Below are 26,305 nucleotides of genomic sequence, written 5' to 3'. Positions count from 1 at the left end.
CAATAATACATTTTTTTTTTGGGGGGTCAAATTGCAATAATACATTTACTTGACTTTTTTAACTCGAGAAATTGGACCCGGTAAACCGGCTAGGCCAAAGGAAACCGTGACATTCCGCTTCCTTATTTGCTTTTTCATGGGATAGACAGAAGGCCCATGGACTAGTTTTTCCAAACCTTTGGGTTGTGTTTCGGTTTTGGTTTTAAGATCCCAAACGAACTAGGCCCATTGAGAACTTCCTCGAAAAAGTTTGTGACCATTAGTTGCCTGCACTTGTGGTTGTGTTTCGGTATTGCCTTCACCTGGGATCAAATGTATTCCAAACCACCGGAGACTCCTGATTAGCATTTTGCATGCAGTTTTTTTTTTTCAATTATTACGCTTTGGATTTATATTTATATTTTGTTTAAGTTGTACGGTTTGTTACATAATTAACTATTATTAGGTACTGTTTTTGGATCTTACATATTCCATAGTTCCTTTTGTTTTATCAATATAATTGATAGTTCACTTCCTCAAAATATACTTAGAAAAAACCTAAACAAGAATGTTACATCCCCATATGGGATAAAGCCTTAAAGGTGCATATCTAAACTTCTCTGGATGCATACATAAATTACTTAAAGTTTGTCTTTGTACAAAAAAAAAAATATCTGTTGCATGTTAGATGGGATAAATATTCCAATTTACATTCTTTCTAGCAGATAAGCAAAAAACCCAAAAAGAACTGTGAAAGTTGAAAACAAAAACTAATAATTTTCTGTGGAAGAGTTCCCATGTTGCTGTCATGTGTCTGCGGTGGATCCATTTCCCTCTTTACAGCCAAAACAAACAAACCAACAAAACATTTTTTCATCATAAATATTTAAGACAATTTGATCAAACACACATAGAAAGCCACAATATGATCAATAATGGAGAAGTTGTCTCGAAGGACACGTTTCATCACACATGCTTTTCTATATATATAGCTACTTTCATTTACACCATTTTGATTCATGACAGCATTTCAATAGTAATTCTTTTTTTGTAACCGCAAAATTCCAGGCCTATCCATATATAACTCTTTTAAAAAACAACCCATATATAACTTTTTTCAAATATAATAAAACATTTCCAAGCGCAGTATTGTGTTTGAACTCGAACATATTATAAGACTATATAAAATATATTTTTATTGGAAAGTAGTTCATGTACGGAATCTGTTTGAAAGGTTTTACATTTAAAAATGCCTCTTTTCTCCTTGAATCTCTCTCCCCATGAAGAGAACATGTGTCGTAAGAAACTGACGTCCAACGTAACTTAAATTTAGTTTTCATGTAAATATAATTTTAGTATACCAACAACCATCACCGAAAGATGCATGTAGCTAAGATTATCGTGAAAGAAATAATAATCGTATTGGATTATAATTAAAGGTAAAAGAGAAATAATAATCAGTAGCGGCATAAGAGAATAAAATATCAAATTTAAATCTTCATGTTGAAAAAAAAAAACAAAAAATAAGTAATGAAAAAAACAATCAAACACCCTTTGCTTGAGGCATCAAAAAACCCCAACCAAAAAAAAAGAGGAATCCAATCCCAATATACAAACAACTTCAAGAAAAGAAATTACTTCTTTTTATAAGACCTACTCTTGTAGTCACCCTTTTTCTTCTCTTTTGTCCTACATTTATGATTACCACTATTCTTATCATCATGTTTATGATCATAAACCCCATTACTCTTACTATTATTCTCACTCTCCCTGTTCCTTAAAATGATACCTTCTCTCCGTCTTCCTCTATTGCTCGTTTGGGGATAACTTGGCCCGGAAGAAGCATCGGAAGCCATTGAGTCGTCGCTGTCTTTGTTGTTTTCGTATTCGTTTGCATATTTTCTTCGATCCTTATCGATGTCATGCCCTTCATAATAGACCTCATCAATTACCTCTTCCTCGTCTTCTTCCATAGGCGAAGAAATATACGTGGTCCAACCGGATTCACTGCTGCAGCATTCTTCTCTCTCCATTGATAACTCAAGAACCCTAGTTAGAAAGAGAGAGAGAGAAAGAGAGAGAGGGATCCGGGAGGGATAGAGTGAGAGACAGAGAGAGAATTTAATTTTTGCTTAGTTTAGCCGTAGTGTTTTGCTTGTGTAGTGGACCATATATATATAAGTAGGAATATGTAATTGCATGTGCGTGAGAAAACCCGTGTGTTTTCATTAGTTTAATGTGCTAAGGACAGCTTATGTCTAACGTATAAAGTTATATCCGACATGATTCGAAGAAGAATAGCTGTTTTTTATGGAAAAAGGTTTTGTCTTTTTATAAGTTATGATTTATGTGTAGTCTTAGTCCTCTCTTAATAGTGTGAGCATGTTGAATAATAAACGCTAAATAATATAATTAATGGGTTTTGGTTAGAGAGCGAAGTGGTTTAAGTTCACATTGTGGCATGAGGGGAATGTATCTTTACACAAAGAATTCTCTGTAACGAAACCAAACACGCATGCATCTTTGTGGAGATTGGATGTTTGATTCAAATCAATTAAGCCATGTTATAGAACATGTCAGGATCATGCCCCTTTTTATTATCCTCTTCCTTTTCTCATCAGATTCGTATTGTAACCAATTATAGATGAATTTGGAACAAATATAAATTATTTCGTATCATATAAGCCTGAAACGTATTACTGTGCCATATAGACTAACAGAACATAAAAATAATTTTTTTGTTTTTGTACATTTCTTTTTAAAAATCGCTGAGAGTGATTGAAATATATATCATTATAGATTTTATTCTAATATAAAATGCATCTTCCTATTAATAATAAGGAAAAATATTTATAAGATTTTTTTATTTAGTTTTCATGGAATTGGAACTTTAAACTAATTTTTAACGGGAATTCAATTTCTTCAGTTGGTCTTATATTAATGTTTTTCTTCTTTTTGAATATTTCATTGCATTCATTTAACTGGAGCAAAAGTGTTTACCAATGTTTTACACTAGCCAATTTTAAAGATATACATATATATATATATATATATATATATTCTTAAAGCTCAGTAATTATCGGTTGCAGCAGAGGCCCAAATTAATGTTAATTGGGGAAAAATTCAAGAGGAAAACTGTGTTCCAGGAAACTCTGACTTGGAATTCTGCCGAAGGTGCATGAGCTCATATTAAATCGTGTGGGTATTCTTTACGTTTCAGTTTCTTTGATCGAGTCAACACACACGAGTGGTCGTTTCAACATAGAGAATTTAGTGAGTTACCGTGTTAAAGATCAAAGCTTGATTTTTATAACCACAGGATCAAAGTCAAAGAAAGCTTTTATTTGTCCCACTCAACATGACTACTAGACGGACTTGAAGTCAAAAAAATTAACGGAAAATCTGATTATATTCTCTCTAAGTAATGGAAAAACTGACTTCTAATGGACCCAAGAGAACGTGTTGTACGGTTAGGCGATATATACCTATCAGATCTACTGGAATTTACACCCCCCAAAAAAGTATATACAGTATATTATTTTTTTCTAAACAAGCAGAGTATATATACCTATGTCTTTTTCAAAACAAGCAGAGTATATATACCTATGCCTGGACAGAATTATTGGCCAAACTGAACCGAACCGAAGTTTGGCTACTTCGGTTTAGATTTGGTTAACAAGTTGAAACGATCGGTAGCAATAGAAATAACTTCAGTACTCGGTTCGGTTTGGTTTACATATATGCGGGAGTAGACATCGTAGGATAATAAATAAAACCTAACTGACACCAATTAGGCCCAAGTAATATTAGCTAGCCCAGTAGTGTGAATACGTGATAAGCAACAGCACAAAGCGATTATGAAATAAAAAGAGAACGTTAAAACAAATGGGTTATATAAGATAAGCTTGAACTAAAAATACAAATAATGCAGAATGTTTTTTTTTGTTAAGGAAATTAATAATGCAAAATCTTGAATTAAGCATTATCTTTGAGAAACATGTAATTATGATTAATCCAATTCTAGCTGTGGCACTTATCAGCTTCGCTAATCACCTCAATTTGAAAAAGACAGAGTTGAAGAGATGCCTACTGTAGAAAATTTGATTATATATGGAAAAAAAAGATTATATATGGAAAAAACATGAGACACGCCATATCATACTATAGAAGTTGAAAGAAACATAAATATTTGAGTGGAGAAACATATTGGAAAAATTCTCATTATAGAAAAGTTGTACCAGTTGTCAGTTCCATTCGTTGCAATTACCAATTGAGATAGCGAGAAAGATAGTTAAAATCCTAATCAGCGCATTTAATTTAAGTTTTCGTGATTTCTTCATACGTCATGATGCGAAGATGGATTTTGTTGAGTGTCTGCATATACTATCGCACTGATTAATCCTACTTGCAATCAGATCCAAGTGGGGGAGCTATTTTAATTTGCCCAAATAGTAGAAAAAGTGCAATGCACTTCTCTGTCACCTTTAATTGGTGGTAGACAATGAGAACTTTTTTGGGTTTGAATGTGAACTTGTAGTCGTCATTACCTTATATTTATTCTTATAATAATAGAATGGATGTCTCATCTATTTTTATTTTATTATGTTTAGACTTGTTTACTCATTCTGGGGTACTTGAAGTTGATGGAAATTGACTAATTCCGATATTTTCATCTTCTGTCAAAATTATAATGATTTGGATATCAAATTTTTTTACTTTAGTATGTTATTTATTGTCGGCCTGGCCTTTCAAATCGAACTCAAAGTGTCCCCAGCCTCCCTAGGAAATAATATAAGTACATGATTATTGATTAGTATTTTAAACATGTAGGTGTACAACGCCATGCACTGTTAAGGACAGTTTCAGTTTTGAATCATAAATTTTTTTTATAATTTCCACATTCTAACCAATTTAACATCGCACATATGTAAAACTAAATCGACAATGTGTTAACTAGCAGTAAAGAAAATTACACTAAACAGCCTTAATTAGAGTTATTTGACAACGAAGTTTAATATCTGATAATAAATCGTCAATCCTTTGTCATTTGGTGAAAGGAAAGAAGACAACACTAAATACTCTTCGAATTAACATTTGAACGCGAATACTATATACATACATATCTTTGCTGGAAATTAAGGATATACAAATTTTCACAGTTTTTCACACGATGCATATATATATATATATACATTATTATTTTGTAATGAATAAACATTTGTATTTCGTCTGATCAGAAGCTTACAACTTCGGTCAACGACTTGGTCAAAAAAAAAAAACTTTGGTCAACTACCCAAAGCATTTATTATTCACTTTTTAATATGTCTTTTATTTTCACCAAAAAGGCAAAAACAGTTTTAGTACATGCCTGAATCAACCTTAGATGAGCAATATATATATATAGTATTATAGGTTCTGTCAAACAACAACAAACAAAAAAAATACACTATCATAAGCAGTAAATGATGATAGGAAGTGCTGTGAATTTATATTTATTAATCAAGACGATTAATCTCACATATTTCAAATAATTCACTACTACTTTTTTTTTTACATCAAACGATATTTCTATTACTCAAACAAGAGGTGGTATTAGGGACTTCGGATATTAACTTTTTTTTACCTATGATGCTATAACTATATTTATTGTATCGGAGGAGCTTCAGTCCCTCCACTGGATAAGCCTAATCCTGAATCCAAACAAAAAAGAAAGCCTAATTGTTATCTAGCGACTCTCCTATTGTCTATCATTAGCAAACAAATTGTTGACAAGGAAAAAAAGAAAGAAAATATTAACTTTTTGCATGTATTGTACTGTGTTTCAATTTATGAGAATCTGAAAAATATGTAAGAAGAAGTGAAGTTACTGGGATGACGACATCGATATGACATTTGAACAGTTAAAGTAAATATATAGTTAACAAAAGAGAAAAGGAATATCTGAACGCACAAGGAATCTTCTTCCTTCATCTTCAACTTTTAAAAAGAAAAACAATCTCGTAGTGTGATCAAATGCATCCCCGTATTCAAAAAAAAAAAAAAAAAATAGTGATTTCGTACAACTTTTCCTCTATAAATTCTTTGATAACCAAAACTAAAACTTTCATAGTTGCACTTACAACACAAAGCAGTCATCAAAAAGAAAGAAAAATGAGGACGACGACAACAAAAGTAGAAATTTGGAAGTCACCAATACCATATCTCTTTGGTGGTCTGTCTTTGCTTCTTTTGCTTATAGCTTTGGCATTACTCTCATTGGTCTGCACACACAAAAAATCTCCTTCTTCTTCTTCTAACAACAACGATCCTATCGAGGAAGACGACGACGCCGGAGACATGGAAGCTAAGATAACTATGGCAGAGTACTCACCTAAGATCGTTGTGATTTTGGCCGGAGACGATAGACCTAGTTGCTTGGCCGTTCCGGTGATTCCTCCTCCGTCTTCCATATATCCTTGTAACTGCGGCAATGTTACCGTCGTCCCAACCTAACCTTTAACATCTTTTTCTTTTTTAGCAAAGAAAAAGAATAAGAGATTTTCAACTTTTGCAATAATCATCGGCAATTTTGTAATAGTCGACAGTTTTTTGGTGGGTACTAGTATAAATTAAGTTTTGTTTAATGCTTTTATTTGTTAAGTTTTAATCTTGGAGTTTATATATACAGCTATCTATCTATCTATCGAATATCAGCATATATTCCGAACAGATTATGAATTCTCTCTCTCTTTTAATACGATGTTAGAACTATAGTATATATATAATTATATATATATATATATTATATCATGTCAAACGAATTTGATTTTTATGTTTTAAATGGTTTTCGGATCTTTGCTACTACATAGACGAGCATACTTTGGGCTCGGAAACTGCAAATAACTTATAATTAATACGGTGTCAATTTTCTTTGATGAGTCTATTTTAGTCCTCCCACAATTTTATTCATCAACAACACTTCTTAATAATAACACTACCGGCTAATTGTTTTTATCAACAACAAGAGTTCATATTTGGATATTAACACAGAAACGTCATTAGCAAACTAGTAGAATCATGTTTAAAAGTATCGGCTAAAGAATACTAGTAAATAATGCATTTGATAACTTTCACATTGATTGGCGGCTATTGGTGGACGCCGCGGCCTGAAAACGCAAAGAATTGGACGGTCCAAAGTGGAATTCAATACTTTTGCACTGTGGGGTCTCTCAAGTGATCGCCATTCTTTTCTCCTGTGCACTTTAATTATGCTGCTTATGCAGATAGGTGTCTATAGTTAATTACGTATGTATTCTTGGTGTTGGTCACTAAACTGTTTTTAATTGGGTATACACATAAGTAAAAGATTCTACTTTCGTTACATTATGAATTAAGTTGATTTGTTAAATAATACGAGCAAAATATGTTAACGAATACAATTCCTTACTCGTTATTATCCAACAATAAAATGGACACCGACAAAATTTACGATATAATTTGGAATTTATTATATTCAATTAACCAACACTCTCATTTTAAATTCTCATATATAATATACTAATATAAACATGCTAATAACAGATCATTTGCTCATATGACGAAAATAAAAGTTCGTTTGATGAATTAGATGTCCACGTAAAAATAACATGTTGCGAATATATTCAACTGTCGGGCAACACCTAATAATATAATTATATAATTGAATGTGAAACCCTCCTAATAATTAATAAGTTAAATATCTATACAGAAATGAGAAAACTACGATGCTATAAAAAAACCCATGTGTGTTTTATAACAGCTTATACAATTTAAACCATATAAATCGTATTTAAACCTATTTTCGCTACTCCGTTGCCAGCAGCCGACACTAATCTGTCATTAATTTTTACTAATCTTTACGAGACACGACAATTGTGAACGTATATCTCAAAAATACAAATGATATGTTACATGAAATCATAAAGGCTTAACTTGTTTTTTTTTTGCTAACTAATAAAGGCTTAACTAAAAATGGAGATAGTCCACTTTTTATTTGACCCCAACTTGAGCCCACACATTTTAACCCCCAATAAAACTGAGCCTACATATCACAGCATTAGCTTTGGTCATATCAGAAAACTGACTTCATATCCTATTATTTGTCAATGAAACTCGGTTTAGATTTTACGGATACTGTTAAAAGATTAGCGAATTTGTTTAGATTGTTATGCAATGGACAATAAGACTGGAAGAAACATGTCCATATGTTGCCATTTCTAATTACCGTTTGTGTAATTTTTTTAATCTGTAAATACTTCTACTAATGAAAAATATTGGTTTCGTTTCCATCAAACTTCTTCTAGACTATCTTAAAGACTTGGTATGTAGACTATGAAACATTTCTGCTATCAGATTTAAAACATTTCCAACTAAATAAGAAATTTATTGGTTTCGTTTCCACTAAGGTTGGTTTCTTGTTCTTCATGGAATTTTTTGGTAAACGAAAAAAAAAATTTGTTCAGAAGAACACATTCTCAATTAGAGAGAAACGATGACACGCACGTTGGACAGGTGTTTGAACTCTCATAAATAGAATTATTTACGCGGCAAAAAGAAAAAAAGACCGAATCAAGTAAATAAAAAAAGTAATTCCATTATTATTGGTAAGGAAGGATGAATAATATACATTGGTGAATAATATTTATCGATTAAATTAAATATATATAGCCCGTTATACTACAAAGCCACATGAAATGTTCTCACCTACTCCATTTCTTATATTATAACTTTTTTTTTGTTCATCAATTTCTTAATCTACATAGAAGAAATTTATTGATCTACATTTCCCAATTCCATTTAATGGCTCCATACATAAGTACAATTAAACTCCTCTCTTCACGCAATTCCGGCGATTAATCTCCTCTTAAGTTCCATCCTGCAATAACCAATACCAACATTGTTCAGCAAAATCCAAAATCAATGTTAAACCGGACTATATAATTAAAATAGGGAAGTTTAATTACCTCATGAGTTGACGGTCATTGGCTCCGGTAGCCATCATTCCCCGGTTCTCATAAGCACGTCGGAGAAGATACGGTATAGCAGTTTCGACCGGTCCAAATGGCATGTACTTGCTAACATTGAACCCGGCTCTCTTTAAACCGAAGGACAATGCATCTGACATACCGTATAGCTGCGCAAACTCTATCTTCCCATTCTGTTTATCGATCCCGAGATCACTCGCCTTCTTTGACGCAAGTCTTCCTGAAAATTTAAAACATTTCTGCTATCAGCAATCCATTTCACTCCAAAAGAAAGGACCTTTAAACCCGCATTTTAGAATGTGACTCAGTGGGCTTACCCGAATCAGCATTGTGTGTTGCAAGAACGACACCAAAACCAGACCCGTTAGATGCTTTCTCCATCAGGAAGGTCATGCAGTTGTTGTAACAAGCATGCGTGTCCTGAATCGTGTCGTGGACCGGTGACTTGAAACCCAAGGAATCTGCCAATCTAGCTTCGCTCGACATATAAGCACCTCTCACCAACTTAAACCCCATAGGAACATTCTCTTTCTCAGCTTCTTGCACAGCCAAATGCAATCTCTCACCCGCGTCTCTCAAGTAGGCCTGAATCGTGTTGTAAACGATTGGTCTATCTTTGTCCGCGTTGAACATGATCGCCGATGAATAAGCCATGTAATCAATCGCTGGTTGGAGGATTGTGTCTTCTGCATCGATTAGCAAAGGTACATTGGATTCTTGACATTTCCTGCAGATTTCTTGGATTCTTCCGTGGGCTGCTTCGAGCTCACGTTCTTCCTCGGCGGTTAACGGTTCCGGTTCTGCGTTTGTGTGGTAGAGAGGACTCGAATCGGAGAAAACCGGGAAGGATTTGAGCTTCCATGAGAGTTTGAAATTCGGACTCTTGTATTCCCATCGAAGCAAATCGCTCACTCGTTTCAGAAGACTAATCGGACAAATCGCGGTTATCTTCACGACCACTGAGCTGAACTGTTTAGGACAAAGAGAAAATTAACGGGTTATTATAAAACCAAAGGTAAACCGGAACTAGCCGGGTCTTCACAAAAATAGACCGGAATCTTGGTAAAAGGAGAATATTCCTAAAGTGTAAGTTACTAGTCTTCTTCCGAAAGTTCTAGTCCACCTACAAGGTCAAATTGCCAACTAGAACTCGTACGTATCAATTTAATCCGATAGTGACTTATTGCTCTGATTTTTTCACCGCATTAAATAAAATTCAAAAGTTATAAAATAAATAACATCAGACGAAATTACTTTTAAAATGAATAAATTAGACGCAAATAAGTCGTTTTCATAAGAGAAAAAAATTAGCAAGTTGAAACGCGTTAGACTAATTTAACCAATTTATTAATTCATGTATGAAAAAGATAGATATAATATAAATGTGCATTTGTATCTATGCAAGTGTACTTTGTCAGGGTACGGAGATTTGGCTGTCGAACCAACTTGCCTAAATTTTGATAATTACGTCTCCATTAACAAATCATTTGTTTAAGAAAATGGTTATGAATAATTAAATTCAAAATACGGTATGACAGATCTTCCTTTTGTCTGTTCTGATACGATTAAAAAAATGTTTTTTTTTCAAGGAATGTATAACAATTTCAGAAAAAAAAAAGAATTGGATAAACAGAGCAAAGAAGAAAAACAGAGCAAAGAGGAAAAACAGAGGAGAATGTTAGCTGATCATTTGGTTGCTAGGTAGGAACATATCTGAAACATATGCAAACTTTTTGCCAGCCATTTGGGAAGCAGTCCAGATATGTAACTTTCAATTGTGGGTTGACAAAATTAAAAACAGAGAATCTTTGAAAAGAAACAGAGGAATAGACAAAAATGAGGAAATTTGGAGATTAGATTGCTTACATGAGATGTTGGTAAGGATTTGGCAGCTTCGATGGTTCGAAGGAATTGTTGCATGTTATCATCGCAAGAAGGAGCATCATCGGCGTGTTCGACGCCATAGACAAGCATCCCTTTAAGACCCGTAGCCTCGTAAACGCTCCTCACACGTTCAGCGGCTGCGTCTGCGTCTTCACCGGCGCAAAAATGGTCATAAAACGTACCTTTCACAAGCCCAAGAACCATGCCACGTGTCACGGCGGTGTCCATGAGTTTAGAGCTCATGACCCACGATCCAAGATCCACCATAGGGCCTATCGCCGCCGCATGCAAAACGGCGGTTGAGCGGAGGAGATCGGAGGTGGGCACGGAGGCAAAGAGACGGGCTTGATCGGAGAGATCGATGTCATGGTGAGCTTCGTTTGGTTTTGGGTGGTGGAGAGGTGGCTCCGGCGCTTGTTGTCCGAAGGAGAGAATCTCAGGGACGACGGCGGTTGAAGCCGTTACGGTGGGGGGACCCACCGGAGTTAAAGCGGAGAAACGGTAAGGACGCCGGATAAAGTTTGTTCGGAGGAGACGGGTTGCCATAAAATTGAAAGATTTTCCTTTGTGAAACAAAAAAATTGAAATTTTTTTTCTTCTTCTCTTTTGATGTTTCTTAGGCTTTTCGGTTTTATCGCTGTTTTTTTCTCCTCTCCTCTCTTCTCTTCCTTTTTTTTTCTCAACTTTGTTGTGTGATTTTTTCTCGTCTTACTCCCACATATATATATAGAAGACCATAAAACCATATGCATATACATACACGTTTTACGTGTTTGATATATATAGATGCCAATGTGTACAATTCTTAATCGGATTGAGATAAAATTAATCATCTAAAATTGCAACGGAATCTCTTTACAAAGAAAGTCAAAGTTCTAAAGTTTTTTCTTGCTAAAAAATCAAGATTTACTTTCATTTCAATTCAAACATATATGTTACCATATATTGGGAGGGAATCTTAGAATACATTTATGGTTATTTTTCCAAGCCAGTATGGTATGGTATCGTATAATGAATTGAGACCTTTTCAGTTTTTTTTTTCAACACGAATATGAAGATTTCTTAATTTAATTTATAAGTCTTTCTAATCATTTTTTTGTTAAAAAGTCTTTCTAATCATGTTGAACTTTAATGAAGAATCTGAAAATAGTTAAGTAATTAATATTTGATGATCTGATCATGTATTCCGTGTTACTACTGCTTTCTAGCCAAATAATGAAGCAAACAAGCCCAACGATTTCTACTTAAACTCTTGACTGACAAATTGACATAATGACATTCCCAGGAGTTCTAATAAGTAATTAACAGCTACTCCGTAGACTCGTTGTAGTGTATCTCTACCTAAAAATGAGTAAATGAGGAACGGAATCCAAAATTAAGTTGAATTCAATTATAGAATCTAGAGGCTTCGTCATTTATTTTGGACCACAAAAATTAGCTGTTCTATAATAATATTTGTTTTTTCAAAAAATAAAAAGGTTAGAGGGAAGATTACGCCGTAATTTTCTGAGAGAACATATTTGTAATTTGACAAGAAATAATAATTACGGACGTCAGAGACAGCAAGGACCTGACTATAGGATGAGTCATCGGATAATAATATGATAGACTTTATTATTTCAAATTGAAAATAGAAATTTTAAAATTAAAAAATTGTTTTCTGGCGAGACGGTGGAGGTCTGGAGGATATGAAGGATGAGTGGATGATGAATCGGATACAACATGAGGACCTGGACTTGTTCTTTGAATCTTTGACTTTTCTAAATTGGAATCTCCGGAATCTTAACGATCACTATTTTGAATTAATCAGCAAAAGATTCTCTCCTAATAAAAGTAAATAGCTAAAAATAGAATTGAAAGTGAAATTGAAATAGGTTTTACTTCACCACCATCTAGTTTTTTCTTCTGTTTATAATCATGCACTAGATAGTAACTTATAGAATTATTTTATTCCAAAACAACTAATATAATATTGTAAATGAATACGTTTATTTATGGTAAACACAAATTTATTTTACACAATATTTTTTTCAAGAAAATATAACCCGATATATTTTACATAATTTCATGTTGTTTGACTGAAATACATGTTTTTACAGTTTTTAACCATTTTTGTTTGCTAATTTTACTGTAATTTTGGTTATTTTAGAAATAGACTAGTTTTTTTTAGACATGCAAATAGCTAGTGGCACTTCAAAATATGAGAATTTTTTATTTCTAATTGATCGCTTACTTATAAACTTATTCCAACCCAAACCACTTGACGCAATAGTGAAGACGAACCAACCAAAGCTAAAATAAGATACGAATTGAATTGATGTCACACCTTTTCGTACATTACAGGAATCTTTGACAGATGCAGATCTTTACAAAAACAAAAGAAAATAAAGCAAAAGAGTGGGACCTATTTCGTCACCCAAAAATGGCAGTGCTACCAAGTTTTGGCAAATGATAAATATAAATAAAATATAAAATGTTTAATTAATTTATATTGATGTAATTTGAACCGTTTAATTGAGGTAAGGTGAGAGGGTCACGTGAGGAAGTAAAGACGTTAGGTGAGCATTGGACACGAGAGTTACCAGCTGTAGCCGCCATTTTCATTGGTCCAACCCAACCTCCCATGCAATATTCGTTTTTTTTTTTTCATTTCTGAAAACAATAATGAAATATGAAGGGGAGTTACTATACTTTGAATCTTTTAATAAAGTAATTCTTTTGTGATTGATGTTAAATGACATTGATGATACTGTTAAAATAAAATAAAACTAAGTTGATGTCTAAATATGACAACATTATGCATTACTGCAGATTTCTTGGGTTATTTATTGGTATAATAAATAGTATTTAGAGTATGTACATCAGAGGATCAAGAGAAGTTCATGGCACAGTTTTTGAGACAAAAGAGCTTAATACTGAAGAGATAGTATCATCCCGATAAATCTGAAGAGACGGTATCATCTTGAAATGGAGCATCCTGATTGGTCAAAAAAAATAATTTTTAAATTAAAAAAAAAACTAAAAAAAAAATATTATTATATTCTGGTGAACTCTTCCATTAAAGGTTCACTGATGTACTGTTAGAGCCGGAAAGAAAGCTATTCTTCTTGGCATTGTACACAATATAAATCTTTAACTAACGAAAGTATGAAAGTCCTTTCCGCATGTTTATAAAACTATTATCGTACAGTTCGAAAATAATTTTCTGTTTCCGTTATTAAATCAAAGGCTAATAACTAAAAGGAGTATAATTTTAAGTAAACAAAAGAAAAAAAACTAATAGGATAGTGCCCGTCTGTCGGATTCTATGTCAGTGTCCTGGACCTATGATACTATAAAAGTTTACGATTTGGCTTTGTGTCTTATTCATCGAATCATTATTATTGTCCCGTAGCTTCACGCCTTCACCTCGTCCGTCAGTCGAGGGTTCAAAATGGAACTAGAAAAAAAAAATGTAGACTATACTAAATATGCGAATATGTATACAAATAGGAAAACGCAAATCCAGAATTTATCACACGAAAAGAAAAAAAATTGGAGAGCGCGTGCATTTTTAACAGCTAGGTAGTCTTATTATTCCTTGAACAACCATCCTTTAACCAATTTGCAGTTATATCATATGCATTTTTCGTGGGGACTAGCTAGGGACCTAGTGTGAACATATATGTAGTACTTTTATACTTCATATGGGATAGTGAAGGCAACAAGTTGAGTCCTTTCGAAACCCACAAGCCAAAGGTTTTTAGAATAATGAAAGAGACAGCCCATGAGCTGCCAAATTAATTTAATCGTGATGAGTCAACAATGAGTCGATGCCAACAATGTTGGAAACCACCCAAATTATTAAACTGATATACAGACACACACATATATACATGTAGATGTATACATTCCACATATCACTTTCATTATTGAAAAGTTGAAAACTATATTTCAAATTCAAAATATACATGTATTCTATGGCTTAGTTAGAATATACTTCTGTGTTAGAAAATCTATATAATGAAAATACAGTTAGATGCCGTGAAGTAGCATGAATAATGCATGATTAGTTGAATACTTCTATACTTGATTTAAAAAGTAATTATAAAGTCACATAGATGAAATTATACTATAAGCAATCCTATACGTGTTTTTGATCAAATAGCGCCTAAACATTTGAAATACCTAAAGATCATAATTTTCACTTATAGACCTTGGTGAAACTGTTTTAAAATCCAGCTAATTTAATGTAGTCTTTCAGATTAATTAATTACTTTTTATTTCTATGAATAGCGAACTTGAGATTGCACTGCGTGATCAGACTTCTGCATTTAACACAAACTCAGGATCAAAATTTCTGATACTTAACACAAAACTTTGATGCAAAAATTAAGAACAAATACGTGATTTCTTAAATTAAAACTGGGGAGATAGTTTCGAAATGAAGATTAGAGAGTTCGTGTCCGTGTCTTAGTCCCATGTGGAACATGTATGTTATAGACACCATGTCGAAGATGGAAGAAACAAGTCTCCCAGATAGAATTAGGCGATAACTAAGCATTTTTTTCATATTTAAGTGGAATATTAGAGGGTTCTTGTTCCATGTTCCACATTTTGTGTGGATTGGAAGTTGGGGGAACAGAACATAAAAAGGATGAGCAGAAAAATATTGCGATAAGTCATATAGTTTACTGTTTGATGGTTAACCTCATATTTGACAAAAAGGATGATATATATAGGTCTATCAATTTACTTTCACTGTGCACGATGCATGGTTAACCTCATATTTGCCGACAGAATATAAACGTAGACATCACAATACCAATATATGTACTAACAAGCAAAACAGAAACATAACTATCCTTCTAAATAAAAATGCCGGCCAAATTATTTGGAAAGATATACAAATGTTTGTTTAGCCAATAGGTCAACTGATGTTTAGTGGAGAGTAAGTGGTGCAACTTGAGCACTTTATTGTAAATAACACGCGAGGATATTGTAAGAAACAAGCAAAGCGAGATTGTCATGAATCTAGTCATCATTTATGCGTCGGTTTGACTGAAAAAAAAAAAAAAAAAAAAATTCTGTTTCTGCCTTCACACCCCAAAGTTAATAGTATAATTAAGCAATACGAGTATCTGTTATCGACATCATAAAACCTAATTATAAGTGGACGTGCTTTCGACTTTATTAGAGTGTTGGATTATACGATAGATTGAACAGTTTTTTTTTGTTTTTAAATAGCATTTTAGATCGACTTTTGTTAGAGTGTTGAATCTTATGATAAATTGAACAATTTTTATTTTTATTTCATTTTAGATCAAGGAGTTTTGAGCTAATACTCACACATCTCCCCGTAGAAATTTAAATTTTACTTAAATCCTTCCCAAATGGATTTGAATCTTAGGAAACACAACCTTGTTCTTAGAAAGAACCTCTAAGCCAAAATCAAATGCCACTTGATTAAAAATGAACAAAAATTCGTAAGATTTTTAAATTAGTGGAAAGTTAGATTTGGATCTTAAACCATTTTATCAAAACATTTCACAGTTTAATGAGGATATCCTGAATAAAAAAAACTATATAAACAACAATTATAGAAAGCTATTTATCTTAGTGGCCAAAAATACATAATGGGCTTAAGCTAAATTATTTGATTAATAAGCTTATAGTTGGTTGTGGCCCATCTTCTGTCCATATTATTAAAGGCCTAGTCGCCACGTCTTGTTCAATCTGAACCGGTTGATTTTTTTTCCAGTCCGGTTTGGGTGAAACATTAAATCCTTTATTTGTTTCCTTCTCATTTATAAAGATTCTTAAGAAAAGCCAAAAAGCAATCTGAAAACACAAGTCATGATGCTAGGGAATCACATTCTTTGAAGATCAGTGTTCTCTCTCTCAGGTAAATAAGTTTCGGTTCATGCAATACTTTACTCTCCATTGAATTTGTTTCCTCGTTTTGGTTAATTCCTGTCGCTAAACCTTAGTTTCATCTGTGCCTGATGATTTGAGAAATTGTAGAAAAAAAATCAAGTCTTTGTGATGTTGAATTCTTAAAAATTGAGCCTTTGTGATCTTAAATTCTCAAAATCAAGCTTCTCTTGCTTTTTTCGTTTCTAGATTCCCTATTAGAAGAGAAATTACTTGTGGAGAAGGTACCAACAATGGAAGAAAGCGATCGAGAAGTCAAAAAAAGAGTTGCATTTGTGCTGATCGATGGTTTAGGGGACGTATCAATACCAAAATTAGGCAATAAAACTCCTCTACAAGCAGCAAACATACCTAATCTGGACGCAATTGCATCCGCTGGAATCAATGGTCTAATGGATCCAGTGGAAGTTGGATTGGGATGCGGTAGTGACACGGCTCACCTCTCTCTGATGGGTTATGACCCGAGAGTGTATTACAGAGGACGTGGCGCCTTTGAGTCCATGGGTGCAGGATTAGCAATGTCACCAGGTGATATAGCTTTCAAGGTGTGGTTGAATCTTTCTTCCATCATATTTTCTCTTGCAAGATTCTTTTGTCAATCTATAGGTTTGACATTGTGAAGGTTTTCATCGTGCAGTCTAATTTTGCGACTTTGGATGAGAAATCTGGAATCGTTGTTAGTAGGAGAGCTGATCGGCATTTCGAAGAAGAAGGGCCAATACTTTGTGCAGCTCTTGATGGAATGAAGCTTCCATCTTTCCCTGAGTATGAAGTGAGGGTCAGGTGCACAAGATTAATTTTGAACTCTTTTTGATTAGATATTTGGGTTTGGGTTTTGGCTAAAGCGAGTTTTTTTCTCTCTCTACAGATATGCAACGGAACACAGATGTGGCGTGGTTGTGAAAGGGCCAAGACTTAGTGGGAATATATCTGGAACAGACCCATTGAAGGATAATCGTTTGCTTCTTGAAGCTAAACCTTTGGATGAATCAGATGAAGCCAAACACACAGCTAAAGTCGTTAACGAATTATCCAGGGAGATATCTCGCATTCTTGTTTCCCACCCGGTTAATGCAAAGAGAGCTGCACAAGGCAAGAATATCGCCAATCTTGTCCTTCTACGAGGCTGTGGCATTCGAATCGAGGTCTGTGTTTCATTAGTTTATTTGCCCCCTTACAAATGCTTTAAATGAATCTGATTGCTCCATGTACGTATCTGTTAAAGGTTCCTCCTTTTCAAGAGAAGCACGGCTTGTGGCCGTGTATGGTAGCACCAACAAAGATTATAGCCGGACTTGGTATGTCCCTTGGTATTGACATACTAGAAGCTCCAGGAGCCACTGGAGATTATCGGACACTTCTCACATCGAAAGCAGTTGCCATATCCAATGCGCTCTCAGCTCCTTTGAATCCCTGTCCAAATATCTTTGTACCGGGAGAGGACGGGCATAAACCAGGGAGGTCAAGTGGTTATGATTTCGGGTTCCTTCACATAAAGGTGAAAACTTTTTTCCTTCTTTTAACACAAAACTTAAAAATTTCCATTTTTGATTTTCAGATGGTTTCTTTTTGTAATTCTTGCAGGCTATAGATGATGCTGGTCATGACAAGGCGACATTGTTCAAAGTCCGAGGCTTGGAAGCTGTGGATAAGGCGATACGTCAGCTCGCTAAGCTTCTATGGCAAGCTGAATCTTCTACAAATTACCAGTATTTCTTGTGTGTGACAGGTGATCATTCTACTCCAGTTGAGTATGGAGACCACAGCTTCGAGCCCGTCCCATTCACAATGTGCCGGTTAAGCGAGTTTGTGAGAGCGGTTGGAGGAGAAGCAGCTCTATTAAAGACGTCTTTGGACCCTTTTCCACTTCCAACGGTTGTGGAATCTGGTGAAGATGTCACCGGAAAAGAGGAAGGCGGTGGGAGGAAGGAAGCTCCTCCGGCGTTTGGTGGAGATTCAGTTGCCGAGTTGAATGAGATTGCAGCTGCAAGAGGATGTCTTGGTCGTTTCCATGGCGGTGAAATGATGGGAATCATCACCAAGTTTCTTAAGCTAGACGTATGAATTTCGTAAATTTTGCATTTTTTTATTTGAGAATTTGGATGTTGGGAAGTGTCATAAAACTTTGCTCTCTTGCTCCTAAGACGTGAAAGTTGAAAAACTGCAGATTTACTAGTATCACAAAACTAATACAAGCGTACAATTTTCGGTTTTGGACGTAATAATTTTATCACCTCTTTTGGAAATTCAGAGTCCTAACCGAGAAAGCATAGATAAACACAAATAGCAAACAGAAAGCAATGAGGACAAGTGAAACAAGCCACAAGAAGTCGTTTTTATAACCATAATAGTTTCTCATGAAGTCAACAACTTTCTCACCCGTCTCAAGCCTCGTCTCCACATCTCCGTATTGAGATATCGTCAATCCATACAACCCCCACCAAGCTGGACTCACGTAAGGGAACCACCTCAACCACACCGGCATTCTCTGCAAAACATCCATTACATATAGTGGTTATTTAAAGAGAAAGAGATTTTGATTCCTAGGCTCCACAAAACTATTGATTTCTAGGCCTGGTTACTTACAGGACGAGGAATGGTGAATCCTGAAAAGACGTTCAAGAATGTGGAGATGATACCATTGAGAATCGCAGCGGTTTCTTGATTAGGACTTACGGCCATGAGCATGATACCGGTGTAAATATAGTAGAGGATGGCAATGAATGTAAAGAATGTGTACAGCAAAAATTTGGAAGCTGTCCATTCGTATCCAATCATCCCATAGACGATCACTGCGTAGATGCAAGCTTGTGCCATTGTGTATGGAATCTCGATTACCACCTTTGAACAATGGTTTCAAGTTCAAGTTTAAGAAACCAAAGCTTAGGACTAAATAAGTGAGGGCCAGTGTGTGTAAATATTACCTGTGAAAATGCATAAGGTAGAGCAGAGTACATGCCAGCAACGGTCTCTCGGTAAAAGACTGTACGCTCAGCGATTGCTACAGGACGCACAGTAGATGCACTTTGTGAGCCTAGGAAGCTAACAACGATATTCATAGCGCCTACACTGTTAAAGATATCTTCTCTTGTTCCCTTTCTTTTGCCAAGGCTCCAGAAAATGACTCCATACATGACTCCAACCGCGGCAGCGAAGCAGAGACGCACAGCATTGTAAGGAACGTTTCTCCAATATGATTTGTGTTGCTTCCACAGGCAAGCTTTGAACTGAGTGAGGTAGGATTGTGAATACTTTGCTGAGAAATGAATGTCTTGTTCATGAGGAGGAACTCTGTTCAATTCCTCAATTAGCTCTTTGTTTCTCCTGCTTCCATGCACACAATACAAATATTTGTGAGATTAATATATTTTGATTAAATTAAATGTTTTTGTATGAATGCTTACGTATATAAAGTCAACGTACTTGTAGAGGTTTGAGTTTTTGTATACTTGAGCAAATCTGATACCAAGAATATCTTCCTGTGTCCTTGTTGTCACTTCAAGGGCCCATGTTGCTGGATTGTAGCCTTCCTTGATTTTTTCTACTCCTCTAATTCCCTATAAAAACAATGTTCGTATAAGTTTTTGTGAGGAATCAAAATGAGACGGTTTTAGAGCAGATAACACTACTTTGTTACCTCAAAGTATTCAATTAGTTGTGAGGAATGGTGGCCAATTGGACCGACATAGATCTCTTCTCCTCCCCTAGCCAACAAGAAAAGCTAACAAAAATGAAAGTTAAAGTGCATATATAGCTAAAGGTAAAAGAAATAATATCATAAAGAACATAAAAATTTTGCGAGTTACCTCATCAAAGGATTCAAAAATGTCGATACTCGGCTGATGAATGGTGCAGACAACAGTTCTTCCGGTGTCAACAGTGTTTCTAACTGTCCTCATGACAATGGCAGCAGCTCTTGCATCCAAGCCAGATGTTGGCTCATCCATGAAAAGAATAGAAGGATTGGCAACAAGCTCTACCGCGATTGTCATTCTCTTTCTTTGCTCCGTCGAAAGCCCACTGATTCCCACATAACCGACCAACATTTCCTTCAATGGCTCCAACTCTATCAGTTCCATGACTTCTTCGATAAAGAGCTGCACACTTCTGTTAGTTAATATGGTTTCTTGAATGTTAATTATATTGATCATCATAAATTAAGAAGCAACAAACCTCTCGAGTATTTGCGTCGATGTTAGGGGGTAACCTCAACCATGCAGAATAAAGAAGGGACTCATAGACTGTTAAAAGAGGAGAATGGATGTCAAATTGTTCACAGTATCCAGAAACACGAGCAAAGCTCTCCTGCTTTTTAGGGAATCCAGAGACATTGATGTCTCCTTGAATGTATCCAGTGTTCTTGCGTCCGGCTAAAACATCCATCAAAGTGGTTTTGCCTGCTCCACTCATGCCCATAAGTGCAGTAAGAACCCCGGGCCTAAAAGCACCACTTAGTCCATTCAGTAGTACTAGTTTCTCCTCTTTTATCCCATTTTCTTTCATCGCCTACAAAATTCTCTTTCTTTAGTTTCTCTCCCAAATACACTAACTCTTATTGAAAATGAAAACAAAATGTTTTTCACTTACCTTTGGAGTATCAACGAAATATGTGATGTTCTCAAACGTGATATATAATGGCTTGAAAGGTATACGCAGTTTTTTGTCTTTGCGAGTTTTCTTTGTTACCACCCCTGTAAAATTTAAGCTATGTTTGGGATCATAATTACTTATTAAGTAGAGATGAAAAGTGAAAGATATCTTAGGCCTTACTGTCAAATGGTTGCGTCCTGTTGTTTCTTGTAGTGTGTCTGCCCATTAGCGTATTATTGCTATCAGCTTCTTCGCATTCAACCGGTAAAACCGCAGCCTTGGATACTCCATACTCTACAAGAGTTATAAAAATTTCCATTTAATTGATGTTGTGTAATTGGTTATTATCTAATTTACAGATGCAAAAAGAGGAAGTGATGACACTCACGTTTAAGAAAAGCCAGAGACAAAGATGTTATAATGTTGGACAAGAATGTGGATATGATCAATGCTAAAATTCCAATCCAATACCAGTAAGTTTCTACAAAAAATCCTCGAGCCTTCAAGACCGCTACTCCAAGACCCTGCAGATTGTACACTACATAGTAAAGTTTTGTTTCCGCAAGAAAAAATGTGAAGTTGGCTACTTAAGAAAGAGTTTCCCAATAAATTACATTTTTCCAGGAATTGCTGCGGAATTCGTTAACCGAAATAGCTGTTTGAATATACATCAATGGCGATGTCCAATACGCCCATGTTAACCATTGGTGCACTTGATCTGCGCCAGAGATTACAAAAATTCATCACTAGTTAGTTTACCGATCATACGCAGAAAATGACTCTTTGATAACAATAAAAACCTCAAAACTTACGTCGGGACAACACATATCCGCTGAATGTCATCAGCCACATCACAGCAAGACATCCCATTGTGTTTGCAACCACATGATTCCGAGTCACTGCAGCGATACACCGAAAAAATCCATACGACATTTGTCCACACAGTGCTAGAACCAAGTAATGTTTAAGGATCCTGTAGTAACAAAGAAAAGATTTAACACAGTGTGTTAGTTACACTTACATACACACACACACATAATAGTAAACAGACCAAAGAAAAAATTATGGAATGTTGACTTGTTGAGACATAAGCTTACGATGTAATGGTTGGATCATATCCAATGGCGAAATAAGTTATGAAAAGCACGACGAACACTTCTACGAAAGATATAGGAAAGTTGATGACTGAGGCTGGTAACGAGAAAGCCCATGAAGGGTAAAAGCTGAAACGTCGTTGCTTGTAGAACACGGGAAGCTTATCAATTGTCATCGGAAGCTCGAAAAACCCTGAGAACACAATCATTTGCACTTCCAAATAGATAGCTCCCATGTAGATGATTCCATCCTCTATCGTGTTGTGATGTTCCCTTTGTGTCGAAAACACGACTGCGATCATTAGGGCATTGAAAAAGAGCTGAAATGACTTGAGGCCGAAGATTCTAATGTTCCTTTGCATTAGAATATATTCTCTTGCTAAGCATGCCTTTAGTAGCTCCAACTTGCTAGCTCCATATTTAGTCCTTGTCAAGGCTGCTCCGTGATTATTACATCGATCAAATGGCATTGCGAGCTGAGACCGCATTGTTCTCCCGAGATGGTACGTTTTGAAGCCTTCCTCGAATTGTTTTGCCGATACATAATGATATGGCAGCTCTGGATCAGCCCAGTATTGTTCTTGATCCTTTCTGGATAAAATCTAATTGAAAAAACTTGATCAGTACATCAAAAAAAGTAATGTATATGTTTTCATTAAAAACAATTAAAAATGTTGTTGGAGAACTCACTTCTTGCAAGTAATCAGCAATGCCTTTTCTTTCAGGACACTTAAACCCCATACATTCAAAAAAGTCGAGAACGTTTTCCCTAGGGCCTTGGTATACGATTCGGCCTTCTCCAAGAATGATGAGATCATCAAAGAGCTCGAACGTCTCTGGAGGAGGCTGGAGAAGAGAGATAAGAGCGGTCTTATCGAAAACATGGATCGTTTGCTTGATGCACTTGACAATCTGAAACGTCGTTGAGCTATCTAAACCATCTGATATGTTATCCATGAAGAAAGCTCCGACTGGTCCGACCAACATCTCGCCTACATACAAAACACCAAATCACAATCAGAACACATTTCAACTCCTATTGAAAACACTATATTTTAGGATTTCCACATTAGTACCAGTTGTTACACGTTTTTTTTGCCCACCAGAGATGCCTCTTTGCATATTATCCCCAACGATCGTATCAGCACATGTCTCAAGTCCTAATACCTTTAAAACGTAATCTGTAACCACATTCTCCTTGTGTCCTTCCATAACCGACGCCTGTAAATAAGATCACGGAAACAGGCCTCAGGGATTAGTCTGCGTCTCGACCTATAATCTACCCCATTTGTTAATTTTTTTTTTTTTTGAAACTTCTCTACCTAATGATCTCTCTTGGTACCTTCATCAGCGCATCTAGGTAAGGATCTGGCTTGATCTTCAAGTCTTTCTCCCGTCTCAGTAACTCCGCAAGCATATCTGTTCTCATCCATCCATGTCAATAAACACTTTGGAGCGATACTTAATAGAAGAAAGATGATAATGTTTTTCATACCGTAGCGTGTGCCGACTCCTTGGCATTTTGCAGAAAACTTTAATGTTTCTCGAACTGTTAGTCTTGGCAAGTGAACATCGTATTGGCCTATGTAGGCAGCAGTTCTTTCAGGCACAAACTCATGCAGTTCATGCCCATTGTATGTCACTTTCCCTGTACACTAACCACCATTAAGAACACAATCTTATCATTGCTTCAACTACATTCTATATAACCAATTAATTAAAGCATTCTCTAATGTTTAATAAAGATTGATGTATAAATTTACTTTTAGTCCACTTTCTATCTTTCCAGACAATGCTTTAAGTAGGGTCGACTTCCCAGAGCACGGTGGTCCCAAAAGTAGAGTCAGCCTATAGTAAGTAGAAAACAAATGAGAATTTATGCATATTGTTGTAAGCTATAAGAGTAAATGAAAGACAAAAACAACATGTTAGACTTTCAAATAAGAAACAGCATGTTGTTATAGAAAAAAAAATACCAATCCCGAAGATAAAAAGTGTCCAAAAAAATTTCGAAATATCATACATTTTGTTTGCATTGCTATTTTTCTAATTGCCATGCAACATTTTGCCACTAGATGCGATCTTTCATCATAAGATATGTCTGATGCAGATAAATTTCTTTTGCCATAACATTTTGCCACAATACAGATTTTTACATTAAAAAAAAAAAAAATGAAAGAACAAATAGTTGGGACAGTTGAAGAACCTGCCGGGCTTGATGATTCCGCTAACATTCTTTAGAATGGAGATTCTCTTTTTATGAATCCGAAGAACTCCGATTTTAGTTCCAACACCCTAAAAGAAATTAGACAACTAGGTGAGATTAGTGATAGACTAATATCAGTCTTACAAACTGGCTTTGCAAATAAATTTCTTGTTATACAAGAAACCTCATGAGGAACGAGATGTTTACTTTTGCAACGCTGAAGAATGAGTTCATGACAGTGGGAACAGCTTTGCTGCCTTCATACGCTTCGGCTGTCACGTTCACATCCTCAAATCGGACTTCTATCGTTGGGAGATTCAGAGATACTCTGTTTATAGTTGTATGACACAATAAAAGAGAAGTTTAAAATCTTATAATTAATAAGTTCCGGGCCTAGGTCCCATAATCTTCTAGGATGGGACCAGAGTATTCTAAATTAGTCCCTTTTCTGCTGCCTGTATTTGCTCGAACTCAGGACCTCTCTGACTATTCCCCTTTGGGGGTATGCCGGTTGAGCTACCGACAATAGGTAAGATTAACAAATCTTACACACAGAAATTTCCAATTTTAAATGTTTAAACTTTTTTTACCTATCGAAACGACTCTTTAGCCTCCGTAGATACTCTCCATGCCAATCCTCGTCATCCATGGCCATCACTCTATCAAACAGCTCTCTTGTCTCCACGAAGCCAAGATCCTTCATGTCAATCTCCTTGAAACCTCCTGTGATCCCTCTCAACACGGCCTTCCTCGCCCGATCGTACGTCGGAAGACGCTGCAGCTGCTCCAGAGCCGCCCATTTCATGGCTTCCTCTTCCTCTTCTTCTTTTTCCCGGCGACTACTGCTTCTTTCGTTCATCAAGTTCTCGACCTCTGAGCTTGCTCTGTAATGTGCCATCGCTTCTACTCTCTTTTTCAGCCCTTTCTTTGTTTATTCTCTCTCTCAACTCTGTTCTTAGTACTATGTAATAGAAGCCAACTTTGCCATTGAAACTTTTTGGACAGTAGATTATATTTTGATTTGGCTGTTATATCTGCACATATACATATGCAAATGACAAGTTCTTTTTAAAAAAAAAAAACTAAAATGATATGTTCCTCTTCTGAGCGTAATACATTGAATGCCAGAATCTTGAAATTTTATGAATAAACAGGTGTGGATTCTGATGACACTTGTGTCTAGGTTTATTTTTGCCACTTGTTACATCGATTCCTATTTTTGGACAATATCTCATAAATGAATTTACCAAATCTTCAAACAGATTCTCTACCTCACTGAAATTAAACATTTGTCTACATACATGCATACATATAGAGAAATAACGTAAAGTATGCATATGTGAGTAAGGCTCTTGCAATAACGAATTCCTTGGATTTTTCTTATTTCTAGCTTTACTTTAATCTGCGTAATAATATTCTAGTTTAAGTTTTTAATTATCCTATATACGCAACGAATTCACGGATCAAGGGTTAATATATACTTGGGGATACGTTATACGTACATGCATCTATACAGATTTTTTTATATTTCAATTTTCACTAACAAAAAAACAAAGATTTTAAAATATACTAGAAATACATGCACAGTAAAGAATATTGAAAAACATATTTTAAAAGAGATTGAAAAAGACATAATG

General features: G+C 35.3%; 5 protein-coding genes across 6 annotated transcripts; 2 read left to right on the top strand and 3 right to left on the bottom strand.

Annotated features, from left to right (window-relative positions):
• Positions 1 to 1,613: 1,613 nt before the first annotated feature.
• LOC18012475 lies at positions 1,614 to 2,104 on the bottom strand. Its single transcript, XM_006395186.2, has one exon. It carries the CDS (start codon positions 2,010 to 2,012, stop codon positions 1,614 to 1,616), a length of 399 nt encoding a protein of 132 aa, XP_006395248.1. The 5' UTR covers positions 2,013 to 2,104.
• Positions 2,105 to 6,090: 3,986 nt separating this feature from the next.
• Positions 6,091 to 6,602, top strand: LOC18012581 (protein GLUTAMINE DUMPER 6). Its single transcript, XM_006395185.2, has one exon. The coding sequence runs from the start codon at positions 6,130 to 6,132 to the stop codon at positions 6,469 to 6,471; it is 342 nt and encodes a 113-aa protein (XP_006395247.1). The 5' UTR covers positions 6,091 to 6,129; the 3' UTR covers positions 6,472 to 6,602.
• A 1,974-nt stretch (positions 6,603 to 8,576) lies between these two features.
• LOC18012580 (proline dehydrogenase 1, mitochondrial) lies at positions 8,577 to 11,568 on the bottom strand. The gene is made up of 4 exons (XM_006395184.2): positions 10,848 to 11,568; positions 9,299 to 9,950; positions 8,961 to 9,201; positions 8,577 to 8,872 (listed from the first exon to the last, which is right to left on the bottom strand). Exons 1-4 carry the CDS (start codon positions 11,409 to 11,411, stop codon positions 8,833 to 8,835), a joined length of 1,497 nt encoding a protein of 498 aa, XP_006395246.1. The 5' UTR covers positions 11,412 to 11,568; the 3' UTR covers positions 8,577 to 8,832.
• A 5,098-nt stretch (positions 11,569 to 16,666) lies between these two features.
• LOC18012290 (probable 2,3-bisphosphoglycerate-independent phosphoglycerate mutase) lies at positions 16,667 to 18,992 on the top strand. Its single transcript, XM_006395183.2, has 6 exons — positions 16,667 to 16,749; positions 16,968 to 17,323; positions 17,416 to 17,561; positions 17,647 to 17,923; positions 18,004 to 18,276; positions 18,363 to 18,992. The coding sequence occupies exons 2-6, from the start codon at positions 17,012 to 17,014 to the stop codon at positions 18,840 to 18,842; spliced, it is 1,488 nt and encodes a 495-aa protein (XP_006395245.1). The 5' UTR covers positions 16,667 to 16,749; positions 16,968 to 17,011; the 3' UTR covers positions 18,843 to 18,992.
• A 16-nt stretch (positions 18,993 to 19,008) lies between these two features.
• On the bottom strand, positions 19,009 to 25,566 carry LOC18012289 (ABC transporter G family member 38). 2 transcript variants are annotated; one of them, XM_024151552.1, is made up of 21 exons: positions 25,259 to 25,566; positions 24,876 to 24,996; positions 24,669 to 24,757; positions 24,226 to 24,310; positions 23,958 to 24,117; positions 23,805 to 23,881; positions 23,539 to 23,683; positions 23,153 to 23,454; positions 22,466 to 23,064; positions 22,181 to 22,341; positions 21,983 to 22,086; positions 21,757 to 21,892; positions 21,549 to 21,662; positions 21,366 to 21,469; positions 20,952 to 21,284; positions 20,585 to 20,875; positions 20,416 to 20,499; positions 20,202 to 20,335; positions 19,703 to 20,102; positions 19,365 to 19,619; positions 19,009 to 19,266 (listed from the first exon to the last, which is right to left on the bottom strand). In XM_024151552.1, the coding sequence occupies exons 1-21, from the start codon at positions 25,564 to 25,566 to the stop codon at positions 19,009 to 19,011; spliced, it is 4,260 nt and encodes a 1,419-aa protein (XP_024007320.1). The 2 variants fall into 2 exon arrangements, with proteins under 2 accessions (XP_024007320.1, XP_024007321.1); XM_024151553.1 differs by lacking the exons at positions 24,226 to 24,310; positions 24,669 to 24,757; positions 24,876 to 24,996; positions 25,259 to 25,566 and having other exon boundaries at positions 23,785 to 23,881; positions 23,958 to 23,981.
• Positions 25,567 to 26,305: the final 739 nt, after the last annotated feature.

The sequence above is a fragment of the Eutrema salsugineum genome, unplaced genomic scaffold (genome assembly GCF_000478725.1).
Source record: "Eutrema salsugineum unplaced genomic scaffold, Eutsalg1_0 scaffold_6, whole genome shotgun sequence".
Taxonomy (NCBI): Eukaryota; Viridiplantae; Streptophyta; class Magnoliopsida; order Brassicales; family Brassicaceae; genus Eutrema; species Eutrema salsugineum.
This window is presented reverse-complemented; position numbering and strand designations above follow the sequence as displayed.

Bases quoted from the DNA above. Each gene is read 5' to 3' on its own strand.
- LOC18012475 (XM_006395186.2), bottom strand. From the start codon at position 2,012: ATGGAGAGAGAAGAATGCTGCAGCAGTGAATCCGGTTGGACCACGTAT.
- LOC18012581 (XM_006395185.2), top strand. From the start codon at position 6,130: ATGAGGACGACGACAACAAAAGTAGAAATTTGGAAGTCACCAATACCA.
- LOC18012580 (XM_006395184.2), bottom strand. From the start codon at position 11,411: ATGGCAACCCGTCTCCTCCGAACAAACTTTATCCGGCGTCCTTACCGT. The intron at 9,951-10,847 runs GTAAGCAATCTA...TGTCCTAAACAG, and splicing joins AATCCTTACCAACATCTCAT to TTCAGCTCAGTGGTCGTGAA. The intron at 9,202-9,298 runs GTAAGCCCACTG...TTAAATTTTCAG, and splicing joins AACACACAATGCTGATTCGG to GAAGACTTGCGTCAAAGAAG.
- LOC18012290 (XM_006395183.2), top strand. From the start codon at position 17,012: ATGGAAGAAAGCGATCGAGAAGTCAAAAAAAGAGTTGCATTTGTGCTG. The intron at 17,324-17,415 runs GTGTGGTTGAAT...TTCATCGTGCAG, and splicing joins CAGGTGATATAGCTTTCAAG to TCTAATTTTGCGACTTTGGA. The intron at 17,562-17,646 runs GTGCACAAGATT...CTCTCTCTACAG, and splicing joins GAGTATGAAGTGAGGGTCAG to ATATGCAACGGAACACAGAT.
- LOC18012289 (XM_024151552.1), bottom strand. From the start codon at position 25,566: ATGGCACATTACAGAGCAAGCTCAGAGGTCGAGAACTTGATGAACGAA. The intron at 21,893-21,982 runs GTAATTTATTGG...TACAATCTGCAG, and splicing joins GCAGCAATTCCTGGAAAAAT to GGTCTTGGAGTAGCGGTCTT. The intron at 20,103-20,201 runs GTACGTTGACTT...GCATGGAAGCAG, and splicing joins AAAAACTCAAACCTCTACAA to GAGAAACAAAGAGCTAATTG.